General features: G+C 38.3%; 1 protein-coding gene across 1 annotated transcript in view; it reads left to right on the top strand.

Moving 5' to 3' along the window:
• Positions 1-27,212, top strand: part of sik2b (salt-inducible kinase 2b) — a 49,351-nt gene that overhangs the window by 8,638 nt on the left and 13,501 nt on the right. Inside the window, 6 exon segments of the mRNA XM_058799514.1 lie at positions 3,332-3,493; positions 7,824-7,948; positions 8,485-8,608; positions 20,245-20,465; positions 21,861-22,013; positions 22,111-22,269. Coding sequence (XP_058655497.1) covers positions 3,332-3,493; positions 7,824-7,948; positions 8,485-8,608; positions 20,245-20,465; positions 21,861-22,013; positions 22,111-22,269 — 944 coding nt within the window.

Here is a 27,212-nt window from a genome sequence, read left to right as displayed (position 1 = left end):
AGAAGCCCTGCCCACAGTGAAATACTATTGGTCCAAAACTGTATTGGCTTGAATTGGCTGTTCTGCATTGTGTAACATTTCGGCTTTCATTGCAGACAGACAAATTACTTAACACTGTTTTGTTTTCGGATATATTTGTTGTATTTTTGGTAAACATATTTGTCACGCATATTCTGTTTGGCCAGCCACCAATCAGCACTGGTAAAGTGTTTTATTGCTAGACAATAAAACAGACAATTAGCGTGATTCTTTTACAATCTCGCGGTTGCGGTGTACTTTGTGTGGACACCATGACCCTGGTGTTGGATGTGACAACAGCCTCTCTGTTTTGAAAGAGATATAAAGAGGGATGTCGTGGCTGGAGCAAACCAAATGACTAGTTCCCACCCAAGTGTACTACGGGGTGAGATAACAGCCATATGTCCCATAGAGACTTAAAATGAGGTTGCCGAGGTCAAACAAATAAAAAAACAAATAAAATGGTCTGTCGACATAGCATAACTAATACGTACATGACAGTTTTTGTCGAGATTACCACATAATTATTGTCTTGTACGGAGAGGCCATGCTGTCCAGCTATTGTGATTCTCTGTTGCACAATGTGATTATGCAACTTATTTACAGCATGTGCCATCGCTATCAAGACTAAAAGTCTCCAGGTAATCACAAATTATGAAAGATACTTTTTGGAACCATTAAGACCAAGTGGTGTGTGCTGGCATCACACTGAATTTAAGCTATCCTAACGTAACACAGGCACTCACTTCCATCAGATAATCTTCACAGGGATAAAAGAGAGAGAAGAGAGAGCTAGAGCAGCATTTGGTGCTGTGAAGTGCTGGGTTCGGTCCCCCGTGGTGGAGCTTAGCAGCCCAGAAGCCCACCACGAGAGCCTGTCTGCTCCACCAGCACCGCAGAGCAGAGCCGAAGCATTAGAGGGACCTGGAAACTGGGTCAACTTCGAATAAGTAGGAGCTGCAGAATGCACAGGCAAAGCAGGAGAGAGAGAGAGAGAGAGAAAGCTAAGGGACATTGATTTGAATTTTGGAAGTGGAGGGGAGAAATGTAGGCCATGCATATTTTAGAAAAATTCAGCTGGAGAAAAGGTTCTTTTTGAACATGTCAGCTGATCAGTCTTGACACCCGTGTCTGCCCTCAGCCTCTTGATCCCTGCCTTTTACCCTCAGGCTCTATTTCTAGTCTGTCAATTTTAGGTTTCAGCATTAGTAATGGTAGTAGGTTAAGGTAGTATAGGAAAACTAGTAATTCCTGTCTAGGTCATTTATGATTCCCTGGAAAGAGCGTGCATGTGTTTGAAGACCAGAGGAAATGTATTCTGTATGTTGGAAATAGTTTTGTTTATTTGTTTGTGTGTGCAAGAATCCACTAACAGAAAATGACCAAATTTATCTTGGTATTACCATGTTTTTTTGCACATTTACTATGGAAGTACCATAGTTTTTCTTTTGAATATTTAATATACCATAGTATTGTTATTTTATATATATGCAGTTTGATCTCATAAATGAAGAGACTGTTTGATATCTTTTAAATATAAAAATATTTCTTATAATTAAAACAAACTCGCACAGGAAGAGTATGAAGAATGATGATGAAAGAGCATAATGATGTGAAAAGCTTCAAATAAATGGTCATCTAATTAAAGAAGAATTATAAAATACCATGGTATCCTTTGAAGTATTATTGATTTATTTTTAACAATTTTTCTAATTCTTTTAAAATTCATTTTATATGCTTATATATTTAGAAAACATATGAAATGTAACATGAAATATTTTTATTACTAAAATATTTTATTAATTAAACAAATATTTTATTTTACTTATTTTATTTCAGTGAATTAATGTTGGTTAGTTTTTTGTAAATGGCACTACTGCTACAAGGTTCAGCTAGTTCATGCTTTAAAACCCAAGCCCTGCAGTAAAATGCACCTTGCTGAGAAGAGGAAATGCTTTTTCTCCTCTCGTGTGCCTCTTTAAGGCAGTTAGTCAGTCCATGCGACTGTGATGCGACTGCCGCTCTGGTTTGTAAGGGTCAGTTGAGAGCAACTCGGTTGTACTACTTATAAAGTAGAAGCAACTTTTATTAGGTCAGCTCAGGCTCTTTTAGGTCTATCTTGTTATGCTCACATGCCTAAGAAAAGAAAAAAAATCATGTATAACAAGTGCATTTTAGAGGCCTGATGTACCTGGTATACTGACACCAGAAATGATATGTTGTTCTGTTGGCCAAAGTCCATAGTCTGTGATTTAGGGAGGGTGATTACAGCCGGTTGAGTGGTATAAAGCAGAGTGTATGAACATCTTATCTCAAAGTAGATTCCTGCTGGCCATTTGACACAAATATGAGACATTCCTATGTCAGGTGTGTTTTTTGATTAGCAGTGTAGTCCTAAAAAAGTTTAAAATGGAGCACAATTTCAGAATGTTGCATCTGGTATCTAATTGGTTAGCTCAATGAATTTTACATTCGACATTATATTATATTATATATAAATTATTTATTTATGATTAATGTATTTTCTATAGTGCAGTCTCTCTGCACAATTTTGTTGCCAAAATCAATAATTTCTGTAGGAATCTGCGTGATTGGAAATTCCGTGTGCGGACGAAAAGGTCCCCTGTAGATTTTGCACATTTTCAAATAACGTGAATTTGCCAACGAAAAATTGTTTTGTTTGAAAGTGACTTCTGTCTTAGTTGTGCTTCATACATTTCTAAACTATTGACAATCAACAATGTCTTTATTGCCTGTGAAATTTCTCTGAAGCTACGCTAATGTGACTACACCTAGGTTATCCAAGGTAATTCTACGATCACAAATTGCTATCTGTTTTTGAAAATTGTTTTTGATATTTGAAAAACAGCTTATGTAGAGAATGATGCCTTAAACACACTGCCATGTACCCACAGTCACTCTGCCAGCCCACCTCAATGTAATCCCAAGTCGAGTATGGAATGGAATGTGTGAGGACTGTAGGTTTGGCTACAGGCCGAGGGCCAGGGACTGACCCAGTACTCTAGGGTGTGGTGACCACATGATTACACTATCCGGGGGGATGTTTACCCCACTCACACACCACAGAGCCTCCTTATTGTGGCTCATCAATCTCTGCCACTAGCCACACCACACCGCCGGAGCCTTTCCCAGTACAACGTGTGGTCATGGTTTTCAACTTTTTCTTTTTTTTGTCCAGTACCATTTTATGACCCATTTTACACTATATTACCCATGCAAAATGCTTAATTGATTAATGTCTGTGCTTTGTGTATTTGTGATATTTAGTTAACCTCATTTCATCTTTATTTAGACTACCTAGCCAAGCACGGACGGCTGAGTGAACCAGAGGCACGACGCAAGTTCTGGCAAATTCTGTCTGCTGTGGAGTACTGCCACAATCGAAACATCGTTCACCGGGACTTGAAGGCGGAGAATCTGCTGCTAGATGGACACATGAACATCAAGATTGCTGGTAAAAGGCTGTCACAGTTACATTATCTAAAATTTTGATACATTACTAGTCTTTGGTACATTGGTATTGATATTGAATTGTTGTAAAATATAAAACTCTTTTATATTATTTTATATTACATATAATTTTATTATTTATACTATATTATTTTAACATATATACACATTTACCCAAGCTTTGATTATATTGATATAATTGATTGATTATTTGATATAATTTATAGGTATAACAATTGAATTTTTGTTATATATAATACAATAAATGCACAATAAATTGGTTTATTTATTTATTTTACTTATGCTTTTTATTTATGCAGTTGGGTAAATGCACAAATAAAAAGCATAAACAACTGTTGTTTGTGTGTTTGCTTTTATCATCACTGAAGTGGAGACTCTGGGTTGTAATGTAAAACATCATTTAAGTTTGTAGCACCTATATACACAAAACTGAGCTGAAAGTTGGTGTCAGAATGGTTTGGAATTTCCCTTGCCTTGAAAGATTTTCACCTACATTTTTGCGATTTCGACAAAGGGTGTGATGGGCAATTTATTAATCAAAGCTGTACCGCTCAGGATGATGACTCAGTTGGTGGAGCCATGACTTGCGTCAAGAGCACACAGGTGCTTTCTGTGCTGAGCTGTATATCCAGACTAAGGTTCATTTGCAGTTTCATTTGACTTTAAGCAATCAAGAGGTTACTGACTATTAAGTGAGCCAGGCTTTGAGCATCCATACAATGCTCTCAGCAAAAGGAGAGCTTCCCACACACATACAGTATGTGCGCACATATTCACACGCAGACCAAACATTGCCAGTTTCCCTGACATGTCAACCTGCTCTCTGCCCAAAACTCCACTATCATGTTGGTAGATTATGATGTTTGGCACAGCAAGGAATGCAGACGCCAGTCACAGAGGAGTGTCCCGCAAGGCTTTGTTAAAGGTCCTTTTTCTTTTAGCCCTCACACTGATTCACAGTCAGTCTCTCAGAAGATGGCTGAAGCTGGGTCACTCAAAGAAAGGTCATCAGCCTTTTATGTCCCACTTCAAACATTTATGTGATTGCATCATGACTAAAAGAAGACCGTGAAACTCTAATCTATGAACCATGAACACATATTTCCATACTATACAGATATATAGAGCAAAATATTTTTCGTTTTACAGTAGTTTTGTATTGTGATTACATGACATATTCAAATTTCAAAGCATGAAGCAAGAGAAGAGTGTACAATACAACTGTTTTCCCATAAATCTTGTTGAATGAGCAAACCTGTGGGAGTGAGAGACTTCCTGGGGGTGGGCAATGATTGGGAAACCGTATTAAAATTGTTAGGATTGGATCCCCAGAGATCTTTACACAATCAACCTCCAGCACCAATCCAATGCACAGCGTGGTTACGTATGTCCACTGCATAACAAAATTATGAGAGCCAGAGCTATTGACCTCAATAAAAGCTTTTATTTAAAGTAACAAAAAGATCAGCTCTGCCTGTAAATATGGCACTAGCCACTGTTTTCCAAGCTGCAGGAGTTAAGCTCTGGGGCCGGATGAGATTGAGTGATTCCTGTATTGAATGTTGAGGCTCGCTCCTGTAATGTCTGCCTCTGGACTGCCTAGAGCATTGACGTCAATTCCTCCTGCTCAGCATTCAACTCATGAAGTGGGTCAGCGCAACTGATATGGACTCATCATACTGGCTTCTTACATCAGTCACAATGTAAAATGTACATGCCTGCTTTTTATCTCTCCCTTAAGGTTCACATTTTCATTTTATGAGGCCCCTGAAGCTCAGATTCTAGACAAACTTATAATACTACTCACTGGAATTGAAATACAATCAAAAGATTTGACATTCCAGTGATAATCTCAATTACTAAATTGAATTACTAAATCCCAAACAGAATACACTGGAAAAAATCTGTATATATGTGTATATAATAAATACAAAATATAATACACACACATTTATATAAATTTTATTATAAAAAATATGATATTAAATTTTGCAGTGTGGGATGGTGAAATTATCACTGGAATATCAAATCCTCTAACTTATTTTTATATAACCTTAAAACAGTAGAATTGCAATAAGATCAACAATTAGAGTTGTTTATTTTTTACCCCATTGGCATTTTTTCCTGTTTTAAGTATAAATCTAACAAAATTTAGTGAGCTTTTTTCTTAAAACAGGAAAATAATGGCAATAATAAACCTAATTCAAATATGTATTGTTTGGAAGCAGATCCTAATATCTTATGCAGATCTGCTTTTCAAGTAAATTGATATATATTTTTTTTCCTTCTGGAAAAGATTATTTATTTATTTATTTTCCACGGCTGCACAGTTATGAACAAATACAGGCTTGTAGCTTATGCTTTTAAGGAAGGTCGACTGTTATACTCAAGGACTTTCATATTTTTCCGAGAGCATAGTTGGCCATCTAGCACCACTGTCTTTGGCTTCAGGCAGTGGTGGCCTTTGTATCTAATCTCTGAACACTTTGTAAAGCTCATCCAACCCATTGAAGTCAGAGTGAGGTGGTGATGACGGTTTCCATCTTCAGGGTTTGCACGGCATGATCCACTAAGCCCCATTACAGATGCTGCTCAGCCTGTGTGCTGGCTTAGCGACCCTCTGTTTCTTCGTTGGCTGTTGTCAGCATACCGTGTTATACAACATTTGCCAGTAGACGTAGTGTGGTACTGTATAATGCCAATTTAGTCGCATAGGAATTTTAAGTGACCTTGTGTAATTTAGTCTGATCTTTTCGCATAATTTACACTGTTACAGCTCATCAGTCAAAGTATAAATGAAGTCACCGTTTATTTCTTTCATAAAGACCCCATGATGTAGTTTTGATGTATTTCCTATTGAAACAGGAATTTAAGATGAGACATTTCGAAGGGTTTGTCTTTTATAAAATAGCCAATGGGCTTTAGTTATATCACAGCCATGAACATTATCCACTATATTCTAGTCAAGGCAGTATTACATGGAGGTAATTTAAATGATTATATCTAAACTTAATTTGTAGGAGAACACGAGCATATAGATGACCTCAGAGACGCAGTCTCAGACTCAAAAACAAACTCAAATTTTGTTTTCATGGGATCTGAAAGATTTTTAAAAAATGCTGTCTGACTGTACTGCAGGCAAAATTACTCACTAATGGCAAAGTTTGTGTGGAAATGGTTTTTTTTTTTTTTTTGGTAATGGCCTCTCAATGAGTACAGCACTAATATTAGTCATCAAAGTAGAAAGCAGTGGGCTGCAAAAGCATCGTTCTGTGAGCTTTGAGGATGTGTGGAGGAAATGTGTTTTTGGCTTAGGTTATTAGAGAAGGATGTTTTTGCAATGTCTGTACTTTCAGAGTCATGGGTAATTTAAGGTAAACTTTACACCTCTGGTTCATCAGTAAACTGATTTCGCACAGGAATTACGGTATGCGAGTGGAAGGATATTATATTTCCCAACTCTTGATGTTTGATGACAAATGATTCACACACTTACAGGATCCATTATTCACACTTGCCAAAAGTGGATAAATTGAGAAAATTTAACAGCCATAAATATGTCTCACCAGTCATAAACCTGTGTTAGGCATTATTTTTTAATGAATATTTTATTCTTATAAGCATCTGGAATTTTAAATTTGAGACTTCTAGCCCTGGAAAAGTCATAGAAATGTAATGTACACTGCCTTTGGGGTCAGTATGATTATTATCATTATTTTTTTTTTTTTTGTAAAAAGAAATTAATACATATATCCAGCATATATTCATTAAACTGATAAGTACTTGCATCAAACCCATTTATAATGTTACAAGAAATAAATGTTAGTCTCTTCAACTTTCTGTTCACGAGACATTGAAGACTTGAGTAATGGCTGCTGAAATTCAGCTTTGCCATCACAGGAATAAATTTACATTTTAAAATATATTAAAGTAGAAAGCAGTTATTCTAAATTGTAATAATATTTCAGAATATTACTGTTATTATAGTATTTGTGAGCATAAGAAACTTCAAAATCATTAAAAAATCATTCCAGCCCTAAACTTTTGAACAACAGGGTAATTTATTAAATCGGTTTATAAGAATATGTGCAGGGTTTTTTGTTTTTAAACACAGCAGTCACAAATGACTGAAAGTTCACCAGTCACTAGGTATGGGAACCTGGGTATAAAATCAATATTGTAATGAAACCTTCCCGTTTGTTGTCCCCCTAAAGCTGAAATGTGATCTCCCTGATGTCCCTGAACACAGACATAGTAAACCCTGTCAGTTTCATTGTTATATCACCTTTCTCTGTTTTTTTTCATCATTGCAGATTTTGGCTTTGGAAATTTCTTCCAGTCAGGAAAGCCCCTGGCCACATGGTGTGGGAGTCCTCCATATGCAGCCCCGGAGGTGTTTGAGGGACAGCAGTATGAGGGACCCCAGCTGGACATCTGGGTAATGCCACTCTGCACTGATCTGACTAGCCGGCGTATCCATGCAGGTTCACACCAGTGTGTTTGACAGTAAATGATTAGTGAGTCAGCTGACTGTTGTTTGTGTTACCACCTATTCAACCTTTGAGAACTCGGCTGACGTCAAAGCATAAACCAAACACCCTGTGGTCCGTGTGAGAGAGATAGAAATCAGATCATGTGAAAGCTCTTTTGCTCTCTTTTTACTGCCATTAAAGGAAGAGTTTGCCCAAAAGTGAAAATCATTTACTTACCCTTAAGTCGCTTCTAAACCCATATGACTTTTTTGTTAGGCAAGATTCTCATATACAATGAGAAAACAGCAGCATTAACATTCTGCTAAACATCATCTTTTGTGATCCACAAAAAAGAAACTCATACAAAGCTAGAACTGACATGAGGGAAAATAAATATTCATTTTTAGGGTGATCTATCCCTTTAAGTGTGTGCACCTGCACATTTGCACATTGTAATCGTGTTATTCACCACTGAGCTGACGCTGTGTGTGTGTTCCTACAGAGTATGGGGGTGGTTCTGTACGTGCTGGTGTGTGGCGCCCTGCCCTTCGATGGCCCCTCTCTCCCCGTCCTGCGGCAGCGTGTTCTGGAGGGCCGTTTCCGTATCCCTTACTTCATGACAGAAGGTGAGACGCTCTCGTAGCACACGAAGCTGCCACTAGGAGAGGTTTTCTGGCAGCAGTTGCTGTTTTTTCATGAAATTCAAGCCTGGTCAATTAAAACATTCCATAAGTGCTTGGCTACAGTTTGTGTGTGTCTGGACTGTATAAAGAGGAAGGGCTCTAACTGCTCGGAGACGTTTAGCAGTGGAACATAAAATGAGTCATGATGATCCACTAGTAAACTAGTCATCCTGTAACCGTCTAGTCTATTAATGAGGTCGACTGGTAGGGATGCAGTGATATTACAATTCTGGTCGATACCAGTAAACTGATTATTTATTTATATTATTTTTATAATAAGCCAATTATATACAATTAATTTAAAATGCTACAAGTGAATTTAAGCATTACATGTAAATAGGACTAAACTGATGTTTGTTTTGAATTTTGTTCAATTGCATTTAAGTGTATTAAATTATTAGCGCTTTCAAAGATTAAAACCAAAGGTAATGTACACTTACTGTTGAGAAGTTTGGTTTGGGTAAGATTTATTAACTAAAGTTTTATAAACTAATATTAAAATTAACATTTATTTGCAGTTAATGTAAAATATTATTAGAATTTAGGATAACCGTTTTCTATTTAAATATATTTAAAAATGCAGTTTATTCATGTGATGCAATGCTGAATTTTCAGCAGCCATTACTCCAGTCTTTATAGTCACATGATCCTTCAGAAATCATTCTAATATCATTTTAATGCTGATTTGGTGCTTAAAAGCATGTCTTTTTATTATCAATTTTGAAGACTGTTGTGCTGCTTAATATTTATCTGGAAACTTGTGAATACTTTTTTTTCATGACTCTCTCAAAACAGCAGTATTTATTTGAAATATATATTTTTTATAACATTATAAAGTTTTTACTGATAATTTTGATCAATTAAATACATCCTTGCTGAATAAAAGTATTACTTTACAAAAAAAAATAAAAAATCTTACTGACACCAAACTTACTTTAAATAGTGCTTGGAAAAATAAAAAGCAATAGAATAGTGTATCTGTTTTTTCCCCCTAAAGTATATATTTTAGCATGGATTCCACTGTTGTCTATTTTATAGTGTCAAGTCATAGATAGTATTTTGAAAGCATGTCTCAAGATCTCGCTAGCTGAATTAACCCACTAATTAAGGCCCCTAAACAAAACGCATCCAGTCAGGGTCAGGTGAACCAGAAAGCCAATCTAATTACACAGGGCTTCCTTAAAACTGATTAGTCCACTAGTTGTTAACCCACTCACTTTAAAGTGAGTGACCCATGCTAAATAAAATCACAGCAGTCAACAGGCAGAATAACACAAGCCACAAAGCCCAAGATTGTGATCGAGATAGAAAGGAGGGCAAGAGATAAAGTGGGAGGGTAGCGGGTGAGAGTAAGACCGTTCAGACTATCCTCACTGGCAGCGAGCCAGTTCATGGCAGACACTGAGAAGGGAGGGTGGTGGGCCGCTCTTGACGTAAGAGTCAGAATGTCACATTCGTTCATTCGTACACAAGCTTTGCTCGCTGTGATTAAGCACGGATCAAGTAACCCAAGGAAGAGCGAACATACGCTAACCTACCGGTCCTGGCAGGATGGCCCCTGATTGGTAAGGGTCAGTTGACTTTGTTCAAGACATTTAAACAATTAAGCCACGTTGAGACTTTTACCCGGATAACTTAAGCCCTTTCAGGTCTTGGAGTGAAGCGGAGCGTTACTCCCCAAATGTGAAGAACAGTGTGTGCTTTTCCTTTACATTTCCTTTTCAAATGCTCTCATCACACAGGATTTCTCCCCTACGGAGAATCGACCCCTCCTCAGTGTGCTCTTAGCCAAGAGTGCTAGTACACACCACACACTACATGCTACACACTACGCTACACTGTAAATACAGCACACGCACCATTGGAAAAGATTATGAGTGCCTGGTGTGTTATACAGGGAGTTTTGGCTTACTTCTCTGTGAAGGAGAAGTACTTATCCAGAATTATCCTGGTAGGTTTAATGAGGACTTGAGACGATGGAACATTCAGGAACTTGCACAGGAATGGCATTATGCTCTATGACATGTACTGTAGCACAAATATCAGAAAAGCCCAACTTTCCTACAGTATTTGTCTAATAATTAGAGGTAAAATAAAATTAGATACTTTTACTTAGAAATCTGGGTTTCGGAGGGGATTTCCTTTTCAGTTAGACAGAAGAGTAGCTCATTGGCAAGCTTTAATTTGATAGGATGAGCCTATAAACAATTATTTTAACAAATCGTTGGGTATTTTGCTGAGGAGTGCGAAAAAAGCAGCGCCGAGAAACATCCACAGTTCAGCAGCCATGGCCATGGATAGAATGCCAGCTACAGCCCGGTTAACCCATGAGGAAGAGGCCGAAAAGGCGACTGCTGATAGTCTTGTCACCGAGCCTAACCTTATACAAGCTATGAAGAGCATGGCGGACAACATTGTCGCAGTGATCGATGCTAAGATCTCGACGGTTCTTGAAGCGATAGACAACCAGTCGTCTAAAATTCAAAGTATTGTACAGCGAGTCCAAGAAGCAGAGGACAGAATCGAAGTGATTGAAACTACATGCACTGCCAATGAAACCAAGATTCAACACTTGGAAAAATGAACATGTGATTTGCCTGAGCAAGTAGACGATTTGGAAAATTGTGGAAGGAGATGTAATGTACGCATTACCGCATTAATGCTTACCGGAGGATACGGAGGGATCAAACCTGCTGATTACTCAGCGGCTGTGGTGCAGAAGAGAAGAGCGTTCAACGAGGTCAAAATTAGTCTTGGAGAGCTGCAGATGGATTACGCGTTGCTCTAATATAATATAATCAAGTATATTCATCATCTTTTTCGTCAAAGAGTAGAGGGGTATCAGAAAGGACATCCCACTGAATGTTGTTAAACTGACAGAAGATGACAGAGGCTGTTTTGTTATTATAAATGGTACTTTGTACGGCAAGTCTATTTCTTTGTATCTTTCTTCTGGTAATACCAAACTCTGCTACTTCGCTTTGCTTCATAGACAGTGTCTGGAAGGGCACAATTGACAAGCGTTTACTTTCTCATGGGCGGGCGCTTGTCTGAAGTTTGAAATCATTGGTGTACCCGTAAGCCAATCACATAACGGTTGGTTATGACGTATGTTATTTGCCGGCTCAGCCGCCTCGAACCTCCGCTGAAAACACAGGTATGCGGCGAAAACAAAACCATTGAGCGAAATACCGGAATGAAGATGGCTGTGAACGACTTTTGCAGATTATGTGAAGTAAATCTACGCATCCACTTTGGCCTCCCCAGTTTCTCGCTGACGATCGGCAACAGTTGATAAATTAAACTTTTCCCAAAACCTGTCAGAGTAGGGCCACAACATCACCTCCATTCAAAATGTGAACCAAACACTCTTCTTGTTCGGGCTTCAGTTGGCAAATGCCGGGACTATTCTCCACAACAGAGCGAATAGCATCCTGTGTCTCCATGTCTGCTGTCATTTTAGATTTCCCTCACCTAAACCTAAACTGCAATCTTAAATTCGGCGCTTAGCGTCTAGGTCACGGCTCTCAGCCCGCCCTCTGTTCGCTGGTTGGCCCGGCTGCTGCGGAGCCGGAGATAATCTGGGAGATGGTTTGCTATATCAGACTGAGTACAGAAGCTAAATGAAATTGAGCGGAAGTACGAAGTCTGACGTAGTCAGGCTAATCCTCCAGGGTACCCCTCTAATTTCCTTATCAAGGCATTTGCTGACTTTCATGATTTGAGATCGGATTATATGATTGCTGCAGGTGATTTTAACTGTATGTTAAATCCTCTCATTGATCGATTTCCCCATAAAATAGTGGCTCCATCTAAGATAGCTAAACAAATTAACGGCAGTTGTGAGGACCTAGAATTTATAGATGTTTGGAGAGAATATAGTTTTTTCTCCCCACCACATCAATGTTATACAAGGATTGATTATTTTTTTATGCCTAAGAGTTCAGTGCATTTAGCTATATCATGTTGTATTAACAATATTGTAATCTCAGATCATGCTATGGTTGTTTTAGGGATAAAGGCATTAAATGGAGATAATTTTCAGCAATGGAGATTAAACACTAATATACTCAAAGATCAGTTAAACCTTTTTTCTCTATGGAATTTACACCTTTCTATACTATTAATGCTCAAACCACGCGAGACTCTTCTCTATTATGGGAGACTAGTAAAGCTTATATAAGAGGATTAATTTTGTCCTTTTCTACTTCTAAGAAATGTAAAAAAAAAAAATGAGACCCGAAGATTATTAGAGGAGGCCTTGAAGAGTAAAGAAGAAAATTATATTAAGACTGCAGATAAGGTGTTACTCAAAGAAATATCAGCACTGAGGTGCTCTATAGATTCACTGCTTAGTCAAAATGCAGAAAACAAATTGAGGTTTGTGAAACAAATTTCTGGCATCCCTTACTAAAAAGAAAAGTGATTCACATTCAGTCATATCAATACTAGACACAAATGATAAATTACATTATGATCGAATGTCAATTAATAACACATTTAGAGATTACTATAAGAACCTTTACAATACTGAAGTGTCTAGTAGCAATACTACCCTATTAGAAGCTTTTTTTCCCCCAAATTAGTTTACCAACTATCTCAGTAGAGCAGAAAGCAAAGTTAAACGCTCCTATCTCTAAGGAAGAGTCAATGGAGGCAATTTCACAGATGCAGAATGGAAAAGTGCCAGGCCCAGATGGCATATATTGTGAATTCTATAAGGAATGGCACACTTTGTTACTTGAACCTATGTTTAATATGTTTAACCATGCATTTAACATTGGGCAGCTCCTGAATCTCTGAGAGAAGCTAATAATTCCCTTTATACTGAAAAAAGGTAAACGTCCCGAAGCCTGCTCTTCATATAGACCCATATCTCTATTAAATATGGATAGGAAATTGTTAGCTAAAATCCTGGCTTCTTGTTTGGAGAATGTAATAACAGATGTTATCAAAGATGACCAAATAGGTTTTATAAAAGGCAGCTCATCTTGTAATAATATGAGACGTCTTCTTAATATTATACAAGTCTTTAAGCAGCGTGAGATTGATGGGTTAGTGCTTTCTCTCGATTCACGATTGGATTTACCTAATATTTAGCTATATCAGTGGTCTGCACAATTAAGATACATTTCTGTTTGGGTTGTTCTCGATAATTCTTCTACTTGGTTGGACCTTGAGCAGTCATTGTCAAAACTTCCCTTTATGGATCTGTTGTTTCTCAAAAAAAAATGAAATCCTTATTGGAGAACTGTGATAACCCTGTAACTGTAAATACACTTAAGGCATGGAGGGCTGTTTGTCGTTTTGAGGGAAGAACTAAAGTAACCTCTGCTCTTACGCCAATTGTGAATAACCCGGACTTCCCTCCAGGCAGATTTGATGGGAGGTTTAAATTTTGGGTGAATCAAGGTATTAATCCGCTTAAGGATGTGTTTGAAGGAGGCCTAATGTCCTTTGAGGATTTGAGACCGAAATACCAACTATTAAAACAGGACTTTTTTTCGTTTTTTTACAAATTAGAAACTATATTTTGAAAGATACCTTGTTATGTACTAATAGAAGTCTGTCTCCTACAGAAAAAGTACTTTTTCAAACACCTGGAAAGAAGTCAGTGAGTTTGTTATATAAGGTTCTTAGTGTTACATTTGAGGGACAAGTAGTTTTGAATAATAGTCTTGCTTGGGAGAGGGAACTTTCTATCTCTATAAGTTAGGAAGAATGGGGTAATATTTGGAAATATGCCAAATCCATTTCGGTATGTAACCGTGCCAAAGTCATACAATTTAAAATTGTACATAGGTTGCATATTTCACCAAACCATAGACATGCATTTAACGATACCCTTTCACCTCTATGCCTTAAGTGCAAAACACAAATTGGCACTCTCACTCACTGTCACATGACTCACTTTGGTCATGTAATCAGTTGCAAATATACTGGGCCAAGATTGTATCTGAAATGAGTAATCTCTTTGATAAGGAGTTGGCTGTTGATCCTTTATTTTTGATCCTTGGTCTGCTGGATAAAGCTTTGATTTTATCTAATGAAAAGAGACTTTACAATCTTCTCACATTCGCAGCCAGGAAAAATATATTAATGAGATGGACAAGTGATAAAACTCTGACTATATACGGATGGAACTAATCCCTCTGGAATATTTAAAGGTACCATAGAATGCATTGATACAATATTTTAAATTGTTCTCTGATATCTACATAGAAGGTATGTGGCTTAGGTAAGGGCAAAAAATCTCCAGAAACGGTTTTACATGTGCATTTACAACATTAGGATTTCTCCCTAGAATGAAATGGTCTGTTATTGGCTTATTTGGAAGGGTCATGAATAATAATGTTGAGCTCTGCTCTAATTGGCTGTTTCACAGTGTGGCTCTGCTCTGATTGGCTGGTTCACAGTGCGGCTCATTTCATTAGCTCACAGCAGGTAGGAAACACAGGGAGAAAAATATATATTTCAATACTTTCTCTCGCAGTTATATCGTCGGGTAATTATACTGTATATAAAATGCGGGCATCAGGGAGCCGCTATTAATATGCGGGGCACTGAAACTGCTTTCAAACGCACGATCGCTTTTTACTTTCACTTTCAAGATTCGCAATCACACAAACTCTGTTTATACTATGGAGTGGCAGTACTTATAAGCCACACATTCTACAAGATCAGATGCTTGTCAGTGGTGCTCAGGATCTGTAAATCATTCGCCATCGTCCTCAGTCATCTCTCCTTACTCTGTTTATGTGGTAAGTGAAATCTTATGTACTGCAATGTAACAGGCTACCGCTAGCAAGTAGCTAACAATGTTAACGCTTTAGTGGCTCGCGTTATTTTATTAGAACGCGTTATTTGTTTTCCATGCCTTTCTGAATACAGACATCAACCCATCCCTGCACTTCACATCCCCTGCACAGCATGGAACATAACATTTATTTCCATGATCTGCCATTTTCGCTGTTGTCCTCGCTTGTATCTGATGATTCGGCTGTGTAGGTTTGGCTGGCGGCTGGCCTAGAACATGCGCGGGTATATGCAAATGTTGGGGGTGTAACTATTAGTGATCCCGACTGTTACGTCACAGTCGGTGTTATGTTCAGTGGTCTTTTTTTATTCACGAGATTTACATGAGGAGGAGGAAACAATGGTGTTTGAGGCTCACGGTATGTCATTTCCATGTACAGAACTCTTATTATTCAACTATGCCACGTAAATACAGTTTTCCATTCTATGGCACCTTTAACATGTTTAGTTCATGGTCAGCCAGCTCAGTTTTATAATGTCTGGAAGCCTTATATCAGTAACCTCGGGATTGATTTGTCAACTATTCTGTGGAAGAGTTTTCCTATTCATGTACCCCAAGTGAGTGCATAAGATTTTGAACTTGTATTGTGCTACCACTATTTATTTATTGTTGTTATCCACTTATTTTTTTAATATCTAATTTTTCTTTTCATTTTTAGTAGCCTAGGTTAAATCTGCTTCTTACCTTTGCCGACACCCCTTTTTTTTGTGATCGTGTTTTATAATTGTGTGTTTTGTTAAAGTTGGAAAATGTTCAATAAACACATTACAAGTGCTATGACAAGTCTTGGTTAGCCTAACGCAGTACACGTAGCAAGGTTTTTTTTTTTTTTTTTTTTAAGAAACAAGTAAATAGAATAGAAAAAAGAAAGCTAGTGTTAGTTTTTCAAGAAAAGCTAGCAGTTAGAGAACAAATATGCAATTGATAAAGGGTCAAGTAAGTGTGTGTGTGTGTGTTTAAATAAAAAGAAGACCGATAAAATAGAATTGGAATAGAGAGTGCTAGAGTTACACCGTGTCCTAACTACATGCGACGCCGCGACATGCGATAAAGGGTATCTTTTCCATGTTAATCAGAGTTTTTGTCCTAACTAGCCGCGACGGCGACACGCGACATTTCTAATTTAGAAACGGTTTCTATTTCCGCGACCTCACGGCTGGAACAACAACATACAAAACTATATGACAGTAGATAATCTCAGGTGATTAGTTAAACGTGTCTAATATGAGTTTAAATATCATATTGCGTGACCCTATAGCCATACTGAAAGCAACAACAGATAGTTTACCTCAGATCTTGAAAAATAAATTAAATCAAAGATGACCTTTAAAACTGTGAACTCACTGCGAACCAACGAGTGTATTCCATAACAAAGACGTTATCAGTCACTCAGTATGTATATTTAATGATGTTAAAAAGCTTTAAAATTTATTAATTAGATTATAAACGTATCCATGTCGTTGCAAGAGCAGTGCGCTTCCAGAGAGAGCCCGCCCACACACGCTTCTGATTGGCTGTGATATTTGATTGATTCTGTCGCGGTGTCGCGTCGTGTCTGGTGTGGACACCCAAATTGCTTGTCGCTGGAATCTTGTCGCGTCGCGTGTAGTTAGGACACGGTGTTAGAGGGTCAAATAAAGATGGAAGAGATGTGATTTAGGGACCAGTTCTTACTATTAATTAGTTGCTTATTAACATGCCTATTAGTAACATATTGGCTATTTTTTAGTATTCATAAATCACATATTCTGCATGACCATATTCAACATCCCTAATCCTACCCAATACCTAAACTTAACAACTATCTTACTAACTATTAATAAGCAGCTAATTAGGAGTTTACTGAGGCAAAAGTCATAGTTAATGGTTTGTTAATTGCGAGAATTGGACCTTAAAATAAGTGTGACCAAAAAATTTAAACTGGCTTGAAAAAAAACCTGAATTTCATATAACTTAAACTTGAAATTTGTAAAATTATTTTTGATGAATTAAAATAATGGAAAAATATTTGTTGCCATGATGTATTGATTATAGCATTTTATATATATATATATATATATATATATATATATAGGTGTCACCAGAAATCACAAGTATATTTGAAAAAATCTTTTTTTAAAAATGGATGGAGAATATTTAAATTTTTTTATTTTTACGCAGAATCCCTGAATTTACGTAGGGAAAAAATTTTTTTGTGAACAATCTGGATATAAGCTTAAATTGTTCCTATGTGATCTGAGGACAAAATGAGCCGTACAGTGTCTTTACATAGCAGAAGTCCTGCAAAAGCTGCATCTTAATCTGCATATATACCACAAATGCATTTGCTGTTGCATGCTGCATAGGGACTGTGCATTTACACAGAACGTTTACAGCTGGAGATTTTTGTTGAAATATACAACAGTAACGTTTAAGGCTTCACTGATGTTGCATCATTTGCACGGAACCAAAGCAGCATCTGATCCTCCTCTGATACTGGGGTCTTTAAGCAGATGTTAAAGTGGACAATACTTCTGAAACAAGGTTCTGTGGGCTGAACTTGAACTTTTCGGGTAAATATAAACATATTTATGTTCAGGGAAAACAAAGCACTGCATACCAACACCAAAACATCATCCTTACCATAATTGAAGAGGTGAAATGGTGTTGAGCTGCTTTGAACAGCCAAGATCAATGAACTCCAAGAGGAAACAAGACTCTACAGCAGCTGTGTAAGATCTAAAGCTCAAAGACGCTGGGCCACGTTCCATGATTCAAAACACAAGTCCGTTACAAAATGACTCAGACACTCTGTGTTTTAGGATTTAAAAATTCTAGTCCTGGGCTTGAAAGGGATAGTTTACTCAAAAATGAAAATTCAATAATTTCCTCGCCCTCACGTTGTTCCAAACCTTTATGCGTTTCTTTTTTTTTTTTTTTCGTGAAACAAGTTAGAAGATATATAAGAATGTTGGCAACCAAATAGCTTTTGTTCCCATTTTCTTCCATTGTATTTTTTGTTCATATAATGGAAGTCAAAGGAACCGAAACTTGTCACCAACATTCTTCAAAATAGTTTGTTCCATCTAATAAGAAAGTAAGTCATACAGGTTGTTACTGACATGAGGAATAAATGATAACCGAATTTTCATTTTTAATTCATAAATACTGTTCTCAATTTCGTCTTTAAAGCACATGGTGATTAAAAAGCTAGAAATATCAGTATAACATATCAGTTTGCAACTGAAGAACCATTCATCCTAAAATGAAGGTTCACAAACTGTTCCTCGCAGCTGTATTTATGCATATGATTTCTACATGAATATGGTAATAAGATTCTCTGATTCCCGCTGCTGAAGTGAGGGAGCCATCGGGAGGAGGATGTTTCCAGCAAGACATCCCACTGTGTTCCAGCACAAGGAGTATTACTGTAGCTGTGCGACTCCCTCTATTTGCTCTAGTGTCTCACAGGCTCTCCAGCAACCGTACATGCAGCAGATTAACAGGATGAGCAAGTCTTGAATAAAATGGTCAGCAGCGAGATGCAAAGGAGCATTGAGAACACCCGCATCACCACCAGTGCCGTGACGTCAGTTTCATTCAGCCTGGCTGAGTCAGACATGGTCAACACTCAAGGGCACAGGGACAGACAAAAGACCTTGTGCATTCTTGGTTGAGATAATGTGTTTTGGGTTTGTGTTAGTCCGACAGTGCAGTGTTTGTTGGGTTTTTTCTTTTTTTTTTAGCTGTTCCACAAATCTTGTCCCAAGCATTGGACGGTACAGGCTGTCACCACTTCTGAGTGTACTGTGTGCCTCAGATGCAGCAGTGTTTACTGTGAAGCAAACACACTATGACCCTTTCAGTTGAGCCGCTCAGTTCTCACTGCTGAGACGAGCACAGAACTTTCTTTCTGCTCCCACAATGATGATAATACTTGACTAGTAATAATAATAGTTTACTGGTAAGTGTTATCAGAAGAAACAGTTCCTCGGCAAAGTAGACTGTTGGCTGTTTGGGTTTTGAAAAGCAACATTGTAACTTGGTGCATATGCTGTTGCGTGTATTTAGGAATATTTTACAATGGGTTTTGAATCATTGTAGCACGTTTAATGACCATAAATGTTTGTTTTTTTTTCTTCCACAAAGCTGTATTTTGTATTAAATGTTTATTAAAATGGGTGTTCTTAGACATGTGAAGCAAAACACCTAGTAAATAGAAGCCAATTTAAGTACTTTTGTGTATTCTTTTAAAGGCAAAGCTGATTTTTCAAAGCAGATTTCAGCCATTACTTCAGTGCCTTCAATGTATTATGATGCTTGAGAAATCATTCTAATATGCTGATTTGGTGTATTATTATCAGTGTTAAAAACATATTTGTGGAAACCATGATACATTTTTTTCAGGATTCTTTGATGAATAGAAAGTTCAAAAATGTTGAAATGGAAATCTTTTGTAACAATGTCTTAACAGTCAATAAAACAATAAAAGAAAAGAAAAAATTCTAATGACCCAAGCTAGTGAATATGATTTAAAAACATTACCCATCAATTCACATTTGGTTTTTGGTGTAAGGGAGGCCAGCTGGTAGGAGCTGTGCAGGTAAATCTCACTCGCCTGCCATCTTTAATGTCCTTGGTAGCACACCTTCATCCCATGCTGGAAGTGCTGGTTTGAATCCTGCTTGGAGCGAGTTGAGTAGAACCGGAAGGGTTATACTGGCAAGTGTTATTTTTGGCAAGTGTCATGTTTATCTTTTTTCTTTTTCTCTTTTCTGTGCAGACTGTGAGCATCTGATCAGACGGATGTTGGTGTTAGACCCCTCCAAGCGTCTGTCAATAGGACAAATAAAGGAACACAAGTGGATGATGATTGAGGTGCCTGTGCAGCGGCCGATGTTATATCAGCAGACTGCAGAGGGGGAGGCTGGTGTGGGAGAATACAGTGAACAGGTGCTCCGGTTGATGCACAGCCTGGGCATTGACCAGCACAAAACTGTAGAGGTGAGAAATTACACAAATTTTAAGAAATAAAACTGCACTCTTAGGGTGCTTTCACACTAGCACTTTTGATGCGCATTGACGTCAGAGTTCAGTTCGTTTGGATGATGTGAACGCTCTCTTCTGACCTCGGGTGCGCACCTGCGAACCGTACCCGAGTCTGCTTAAAAAGGGTGGTCTGGGGTACGGTTCATGTGAACTCCAGTATGGTTTGCTGCTGATGTGAACGCAGTCGTACCAAATTGCGGAAGTGAACCGCTATTAATGACATATTATTTGATAAAAATGTAGGTTTGTGTGTGCTTCACTCACTTTCCTGACAAGCATGACTGACGCGCTGCAAGCAGAAAGCTGTATGTCTCATTTCTGTTCGCCTTCAGCGTTCATTAGAGCATTTGCAGTACACTCATAAGACAGACGTAAGTGCCGTTATGCACTGAAGCTTTGTAAACCAAACGAACGGTTCAAAACGTCAATATATAAAAGTGCAGAGAGCAATGTTATGCATTTTGCCGCGTTCTCCTGCGCCTTCGTTACTAAGCAACGGGGTAAACAGCTGCTGGCTTGATGACGCAAACGACCGCGGTTCGGACCCAAATAAAATAATATGAAAGCAGTCCAGCAGGGGGAGGGGGGAACAATCGAACTCGAGTTTGGACCAGACAATCGAACCAAGTGTGAAAGCACCCTTAAGCCCAATTTATACTTCTGCGTCGATCCTACGCCGTAGCCTACGCAGAGACGCTCAGGCCTGTGCCGTAACCTATGCCGTACCTGATGTGCACCTCTCCAAAAATCTAACAGTACGTCAATTCTACACGGACCGCAAGCGCTGTGATTGGTCTGCTAGAACCCCTCCCTCCGTATGCACTTGAGTTTTGTGTGCGTTTATGAGCGCTGAAATATAGTTTAATGTTACACTTTCTTATTTAAAATAAAACAAAGCAAAGAACAAGTGTCTTATCATTTACAAAGTCTCTAGTCTTTGTCATTTATTATACATAGCATTATACATCACTAGTTGTCCGCGAAATAGTGTTGATCTGCGGTGGTACACATCCATATGGAGATTGAAAGAATGTCATCTTCTCCTGATTTGATATTTATTTGCCGCCGTCACGGCTATGCTTCTCTGACGAGCCGCTTCTTCCTCGGCTTTTGCTGTGGTACTGCAGGTTCACAAGCAACATGCCCGTGGACACTGCGGACTAGCGGTCTGCATGTGTACTGCACGTCGACGCGGACGACGACGCAGAAGTATAAATGAAAACTGACGCACAGCTTACGGCGTAGAGGCTATGGCGTAGGTCCAATGCAGAAGTATAAATTGGGCTTTAATGTTCACACAGACCTGACTAATGTGGCTCTTTTTTGCTAATTTCTCCATCTGTTCTGCAGTCTCTTCAGAATAAGAGTTACAATCATTTTGCTGCTATCTACTACTTGCTGGTTGAGAGGCTAAAGGCCCACCGCTGCAGTTTCCCAGTGGAGCCCCGACTCGATGCCCGCCAGAGACGTCCAAGTACGATTGCAGAGCAGACTGTTGTCAAGGTATTACTCTTCAAATTGCCTTTGAAAATGAAATGAACAGCAATGTAAACACGGCGTTGGCCAAGCAGTTGACTGTATCTCTTTTTCTGCACTGTAGGCGAGCAGCGCTGCTCCTCAGGTGAGCCTCCTGCCTCAGAACATACGTCTCCTGCGATCCCCAGCTGTGCCTCAAGCCTCTGCAGACTCCTTCACGTTCCCACAGTCCTCCTGTGCTACCGAACACAGCCTCATGGAGGAGGAGGTTGGGACTCCCAAAGTGAGTGAGAAATTGATTAGAGGTTGAATTATGGGGGAATTAAGCTTTTGTTACTCTCTGTGGCCTGTTTAGACTGTAGCATAGCAAATGTTTAAAATCTCCTAAATTCTGAGTGCCAATACCGTCGTTGGATAAAATGGAGACCAACAACCAATGTCAAAAATAATTTTTTATTAAAGGCGATAGATGGATAGATAGTAGGGGTGTGCCATATCATACCATCCATGATAATACCGGTATAAATTTTTACATGATAAAAAAAGTGTCATATCGTGATATCAATGATATAGCGATGCAATGATGTATTTACTAGGGATGCACCGAAATAAACAAAAAGGCCGAATAAATTGTACCGAACAATGACGTGACACGATCAAATAGAGGTGCGCACTAATGCAGCAAACACGTCAGCAGTGTGGAAGCATTTAAAACTGTCCGAGAAAGATGCAAAAATCATTACAAGCACCAACAGCGAGAGACCGTTTAGTACTGCATCTCGTGTCTCCGATGAGAAGAGGAAGAGGTGGTTGCTGCTGGTTACTGTATGATGATTAAAATCGCAAAATGGTCTTTAACAATTAAATACACTGCAGAACGTTATGTTTTCTAATACACGCATGAATTGCATTCAAACAGCGCTGCAGGAGCTCGCGACGCTGTCTCGTTAGCCAGGGTTCAAAGTCCAAACCGCGAGGGAAATCTGCGCTGAAACTGTATTACTCGTCAGTTGCTCAGTAACACTTTTATGAATTTTTACAAGGCATGTGATAACGTGATACGGGCATCTTCCCAAATTAGTATTAAGAATAATTTATAAATCTGCTGCTGTCAACAAAAAGAAGCACTGAGGACTTCCTGCGGGTTTAGGCTAAAGGAATTAAGATGAATTTCGTTCCCACATATTATATATTTTTTTATTTTCTTAGAATGTCTTGCCCACTGTCTACCATATATGCGTTTTAACAAAATCCCCCATAATCCCATTCTTGGGGGGTGTTGAGTAGCTGGTACAAACATCTGTTGTGACAGAGTTGAATCTGACTGCTGCCCACTGAGTGCTCTTGCACTCCTTCCCTACATTGCTGTTAAGCAACTTCAGTCCTTCCAAGGTCAGGCAGTGGGCCTGGCTGTTTGCTCAGGCCTCCTCATCACGCCCGCTCCCCAAGGAGCCTTTTGTTCAGAACCATCCTGACAGACGGCCAGATCGGCTGCCAGCTTGGCATACAGAACAGGAATAACAGCACAGAAGCCGGCCAGCTCTGCCACTCTATCTCACTAGAGTCCTAGTTACGCTGTCTTCGTTTTTATCTGTCTGTCTCTCTCTGCTGTCACTCTGAGACAGTAATCTGTTCTCTCCAAGACTCTTCTTTCACGCACATACTTTGTTTTAATGCCTTTTGCGTCGATGAGGGAGAAGCTGTTTACTTTGGTTTTTAGCAGCCTTAGTCATTTTTGTCTCTGTGCGTCTCTGATGGTGAGGTGAGACATACACTGTGAGTGTTTCCCCTTGAGGCCGTCCACAGCTGTTTGGCTTACATAAGCGGGTCAGACTGCAGTCGTCTCTGGCAGTGACACACATTGGACGTGACAGCTGTCCATTCGTTTTGGCTTAGTCGTTTCTCTCTTTCTTCTCTCTCTTTCACTATCACATCAAGCACACCACAAACTGTCTGGCTTTGTGTGCGCCGGTATTTTACCATCTTCGGAAATGTGGAGTTATTGCGCATTCATGGCTTTCATACTGAACATTGCATCAGCCAGTTCCTCTCTTGAACAATGTGTTCCGTAAACAATTCATCACAAAATTTCTCTTATTGTAAAACTTGTATCGGTAAATGTCACCTGTATACATGTTTGGGTTTGGTTTTGCAGAGGAAATAATTGATGCAAAACTCAGTACTAGGAAGTCATTTGGTTGGTATTTATATAAATGACATTCATAATATTTAAATAGGATGTTTAATGCAAAAAAGTCCTTTCCAATGTTGTCATTGTTTTATGATGGTTTTTGTTAATATTTAGAATTAGATTTTTGATATTTTATTTTCACTTTAATTTTAGTTAAAGGTTTATTAATTTTGTATTTTTGTCATTTATTAGCTTTTTAGTTTTTTTATGTGCAGGGTTCCCGCGGGTCCTTAAAAAGCCTTAAATTTACTTGTATAAAATTTAAAGTCATTAAAAGTCTTAAATTGTACAAGAAAGTCTTAATTATGTTTCAAGAGGTCTTAAATTTGGGTAGGACTAGAATTGCGTTACAGCTTAATGCGACGATTAAACTTCAAAAGGCTATATATGATTTTATTAAATAAACATGAGCGCTGTATGTCTGGTGCTGTGCTGCTTTGTGGTCTGCCGTTACCGGGGAAACAGTTCGAAAGCGCCTCCTGCTGGCAGAGAACGAATCTGCATTTTCAATAAGGCTGTTGTTGTGAGCAGGCTGCAGTTTCAGGACCGCATTTCTAGGACCCTATAGTTTTTTGTTTTTTTAATTATATTTTGTATTATGTATTAGCGGCTCATACCATTTTATAGCACTTGCTATTCAATTCTGATTATTATTATTTTTAAGGAATTAAGTAGTTGTTTAATTGTATACACTTAATTATTGTCCTAACCGACTCCTAACCCTAAACATACCCATTATATATATATAATATATTATTCTGGTTTTAAATTCAGTTTTCTTGGAAAGAAAGACTTGTGTCTGTGCAAGACTTCAGTTCATTAACCGCAGCACAGTTTCACGTCTGATGTGTGACCCACTTAAAGTGCTGTAAACGGTAAAACAATTGTGTTACAAATTAGTGTGATTTATTAGTACTTTAATAAATGTTAAATAATTTGAATACAAATGCTAATTTACAACATCCAGCAGCACAATGAACTGTTTTGCACAGCTAAATAGGCTAAATGGAGATTGCTCACGCTCACGCAAGTTCACACTAGCTCTTACATTAAAAATAAGATGGAAATATAAAAAATAATAGTTTCCATGGATCTAGTCTTTGCATCTGTTTGTTTTATGTTCGAGTCAGGACTCCTCTGTTGGAATAGAATTGGCCGTGTTTTCCCAAAAATAGGGTCCTATAAATGCAGTCCTAGAACTGCAGCCTCCGATATTGCAGGAACATTGGGTTGTTTTTGTTCAGACCAATGCAAAAATCGACCCATGTTCTTACCCTGCAAACACCCAGAAGCTATAAATATGGATCAAATCTAAACAGTAAAATGTGTTTGTATGCTATTTAATTAATATAATAATTGATTGGTGATGATTGTTTAAATTAATATAATAATTAATACTTTTGAAATTTAAAGCCTGAAATGTGAAGTGTATCATTTTATACAACTTTTTGTTTCTGTGAAAACGTATCTGAACTGTAAATCATGTGTTTTACAGTCATTTAATAGTTTACCATAGACATTGCCCTACCTCGCTCATATGGTATTAATTTTATTTGTGGTCTTAAAAAAGGTCTTGAAGTCTTCAATTTGAGTTTAAAAATCATGCAGCAACCCTGATGTGTGTGTATATAGTTTCAATTAATTTTTATTCGTCAGTTTTTGTTTTAGTTTAGTACATCTAGTTTAATTGAAACTGAAAAATGTTGCTTTGGCAAGTTTGTTTTCTTACATTTTATTTCAGTTTACATTTATTTTGTTTAAAATAACAATTTTAATGGTTTTAGTTTTAGTTAACATTAATAACCCTGGTTTTATTATTCTTTTTTTTTTCATCACAAATTGATTAGGTCAAAAAAGGGCTATTTATGATTGGAGTGTGGACAGGAGAACTTGTTGACATTAGCAAAAAACAAAACTTTACAAAAAGATGACAAAAAAACTGCACAAATAGTGGCTGTTTTCACACAAGTTTCCCCAAACATGCCCCCATGTGCTATTGGCTGAACAAACAGATAGCCCTGCCCCAAACTCACACCATTGGTTGAGGCAGTGTTGCTGTTGTCGGGCTAGTTGAGATGTTCAAATATACATATTTTGAAAGCACCATAGAGATGGTGTTTACACTTTTAGGGGAAATAAATGCCTACAAATGGCTTATTTATAGTTGTCTCTGCATATTAAGATGAGACATTTTAGCACTGAAAAATGACACACTTTCCCTTTAAGATCAGAGGAATTGTGGCACTCTCCAATATGAGATGTTTAAAATATGAAGCTTGATCTCAGAGAGTACAGCACAACCCCTGGTAGGGAGGGGACAGTTGCGATTACATAATTTTTTCAGAGTCTGTATAATCACACTGTTTGTGTGTGAATAACAAAGGGGCCGGGCAAAATGATGGGCTGAAATGTAAAAAAAAAAAAAAAAAAGAGAGAGATAGAAGGACAGAAGAAAAAGAGAGGATCTGGAGCTGTTCTTTAACTGTGTGTTGGGATAACAGCATTCCTGGCCCAGCATGCTGCAGGAAACTCAACTCATCCAGATGATCCATGTTGGTTGAGTGTGTGTGTTTGATGGCATGTCTCAGTGTACTCTGTCTGCATGAGGCTCTGACGGCCCTCTCAGCCAAAACACACTTCCTGTCCCTGCATTCCAGACTTCCACCCCCTCCTCTCCAGCTCACTCATTCGTTTGAGCGAGAAGCAAGAGTGAAAGAGAGGGAGCAATAAAAAGAGGCAAAAAGGGAGAGACTGCAGTGCTTTTGTTTACTCTCTCTCCGTCCCCAAATCATTAGGGAATGTGTTCATGAAGTTCGGCCTGACATCGCAAAGCACGTTAAAGTTTGTGTGTGGTGCTGACTGAGTGGAAATGTGCCTCAGGACTGTGAGTGACTTATGAGTGCTGATGGGAGATTAGAACTTGTTCTTGGGAAATACAGTGCTTGAAGACATGTTGGTGAAATATCTTATCTACATAAGTGAGAGTTCATCCAAAGACAAAGAAACATCCTAAAAGGATGTCATCTACTAAATCT

Source organism: Onychostoma macrolepis, chromosome 15 (assembly GCF_012432095.1).
Source record: "Onychostoma macrolepis isolate SWU-2019 chromosome 15, ASM1243209v1, whole genome shotgun sequence".
NCBI classification, from domain to species: domain Eukaryota; kingdom Metazoa; phylum Chordata; class Actinopteri; order Cypriniformes; family Cyprinidae; genus Onychostoma; species Onychostoma macrolepis.
The sequence above is the reverse complement of the archived record's forward strand: the minus strand, read 5'-3'. Positions and strand labels throughout refer to the sequence as shown.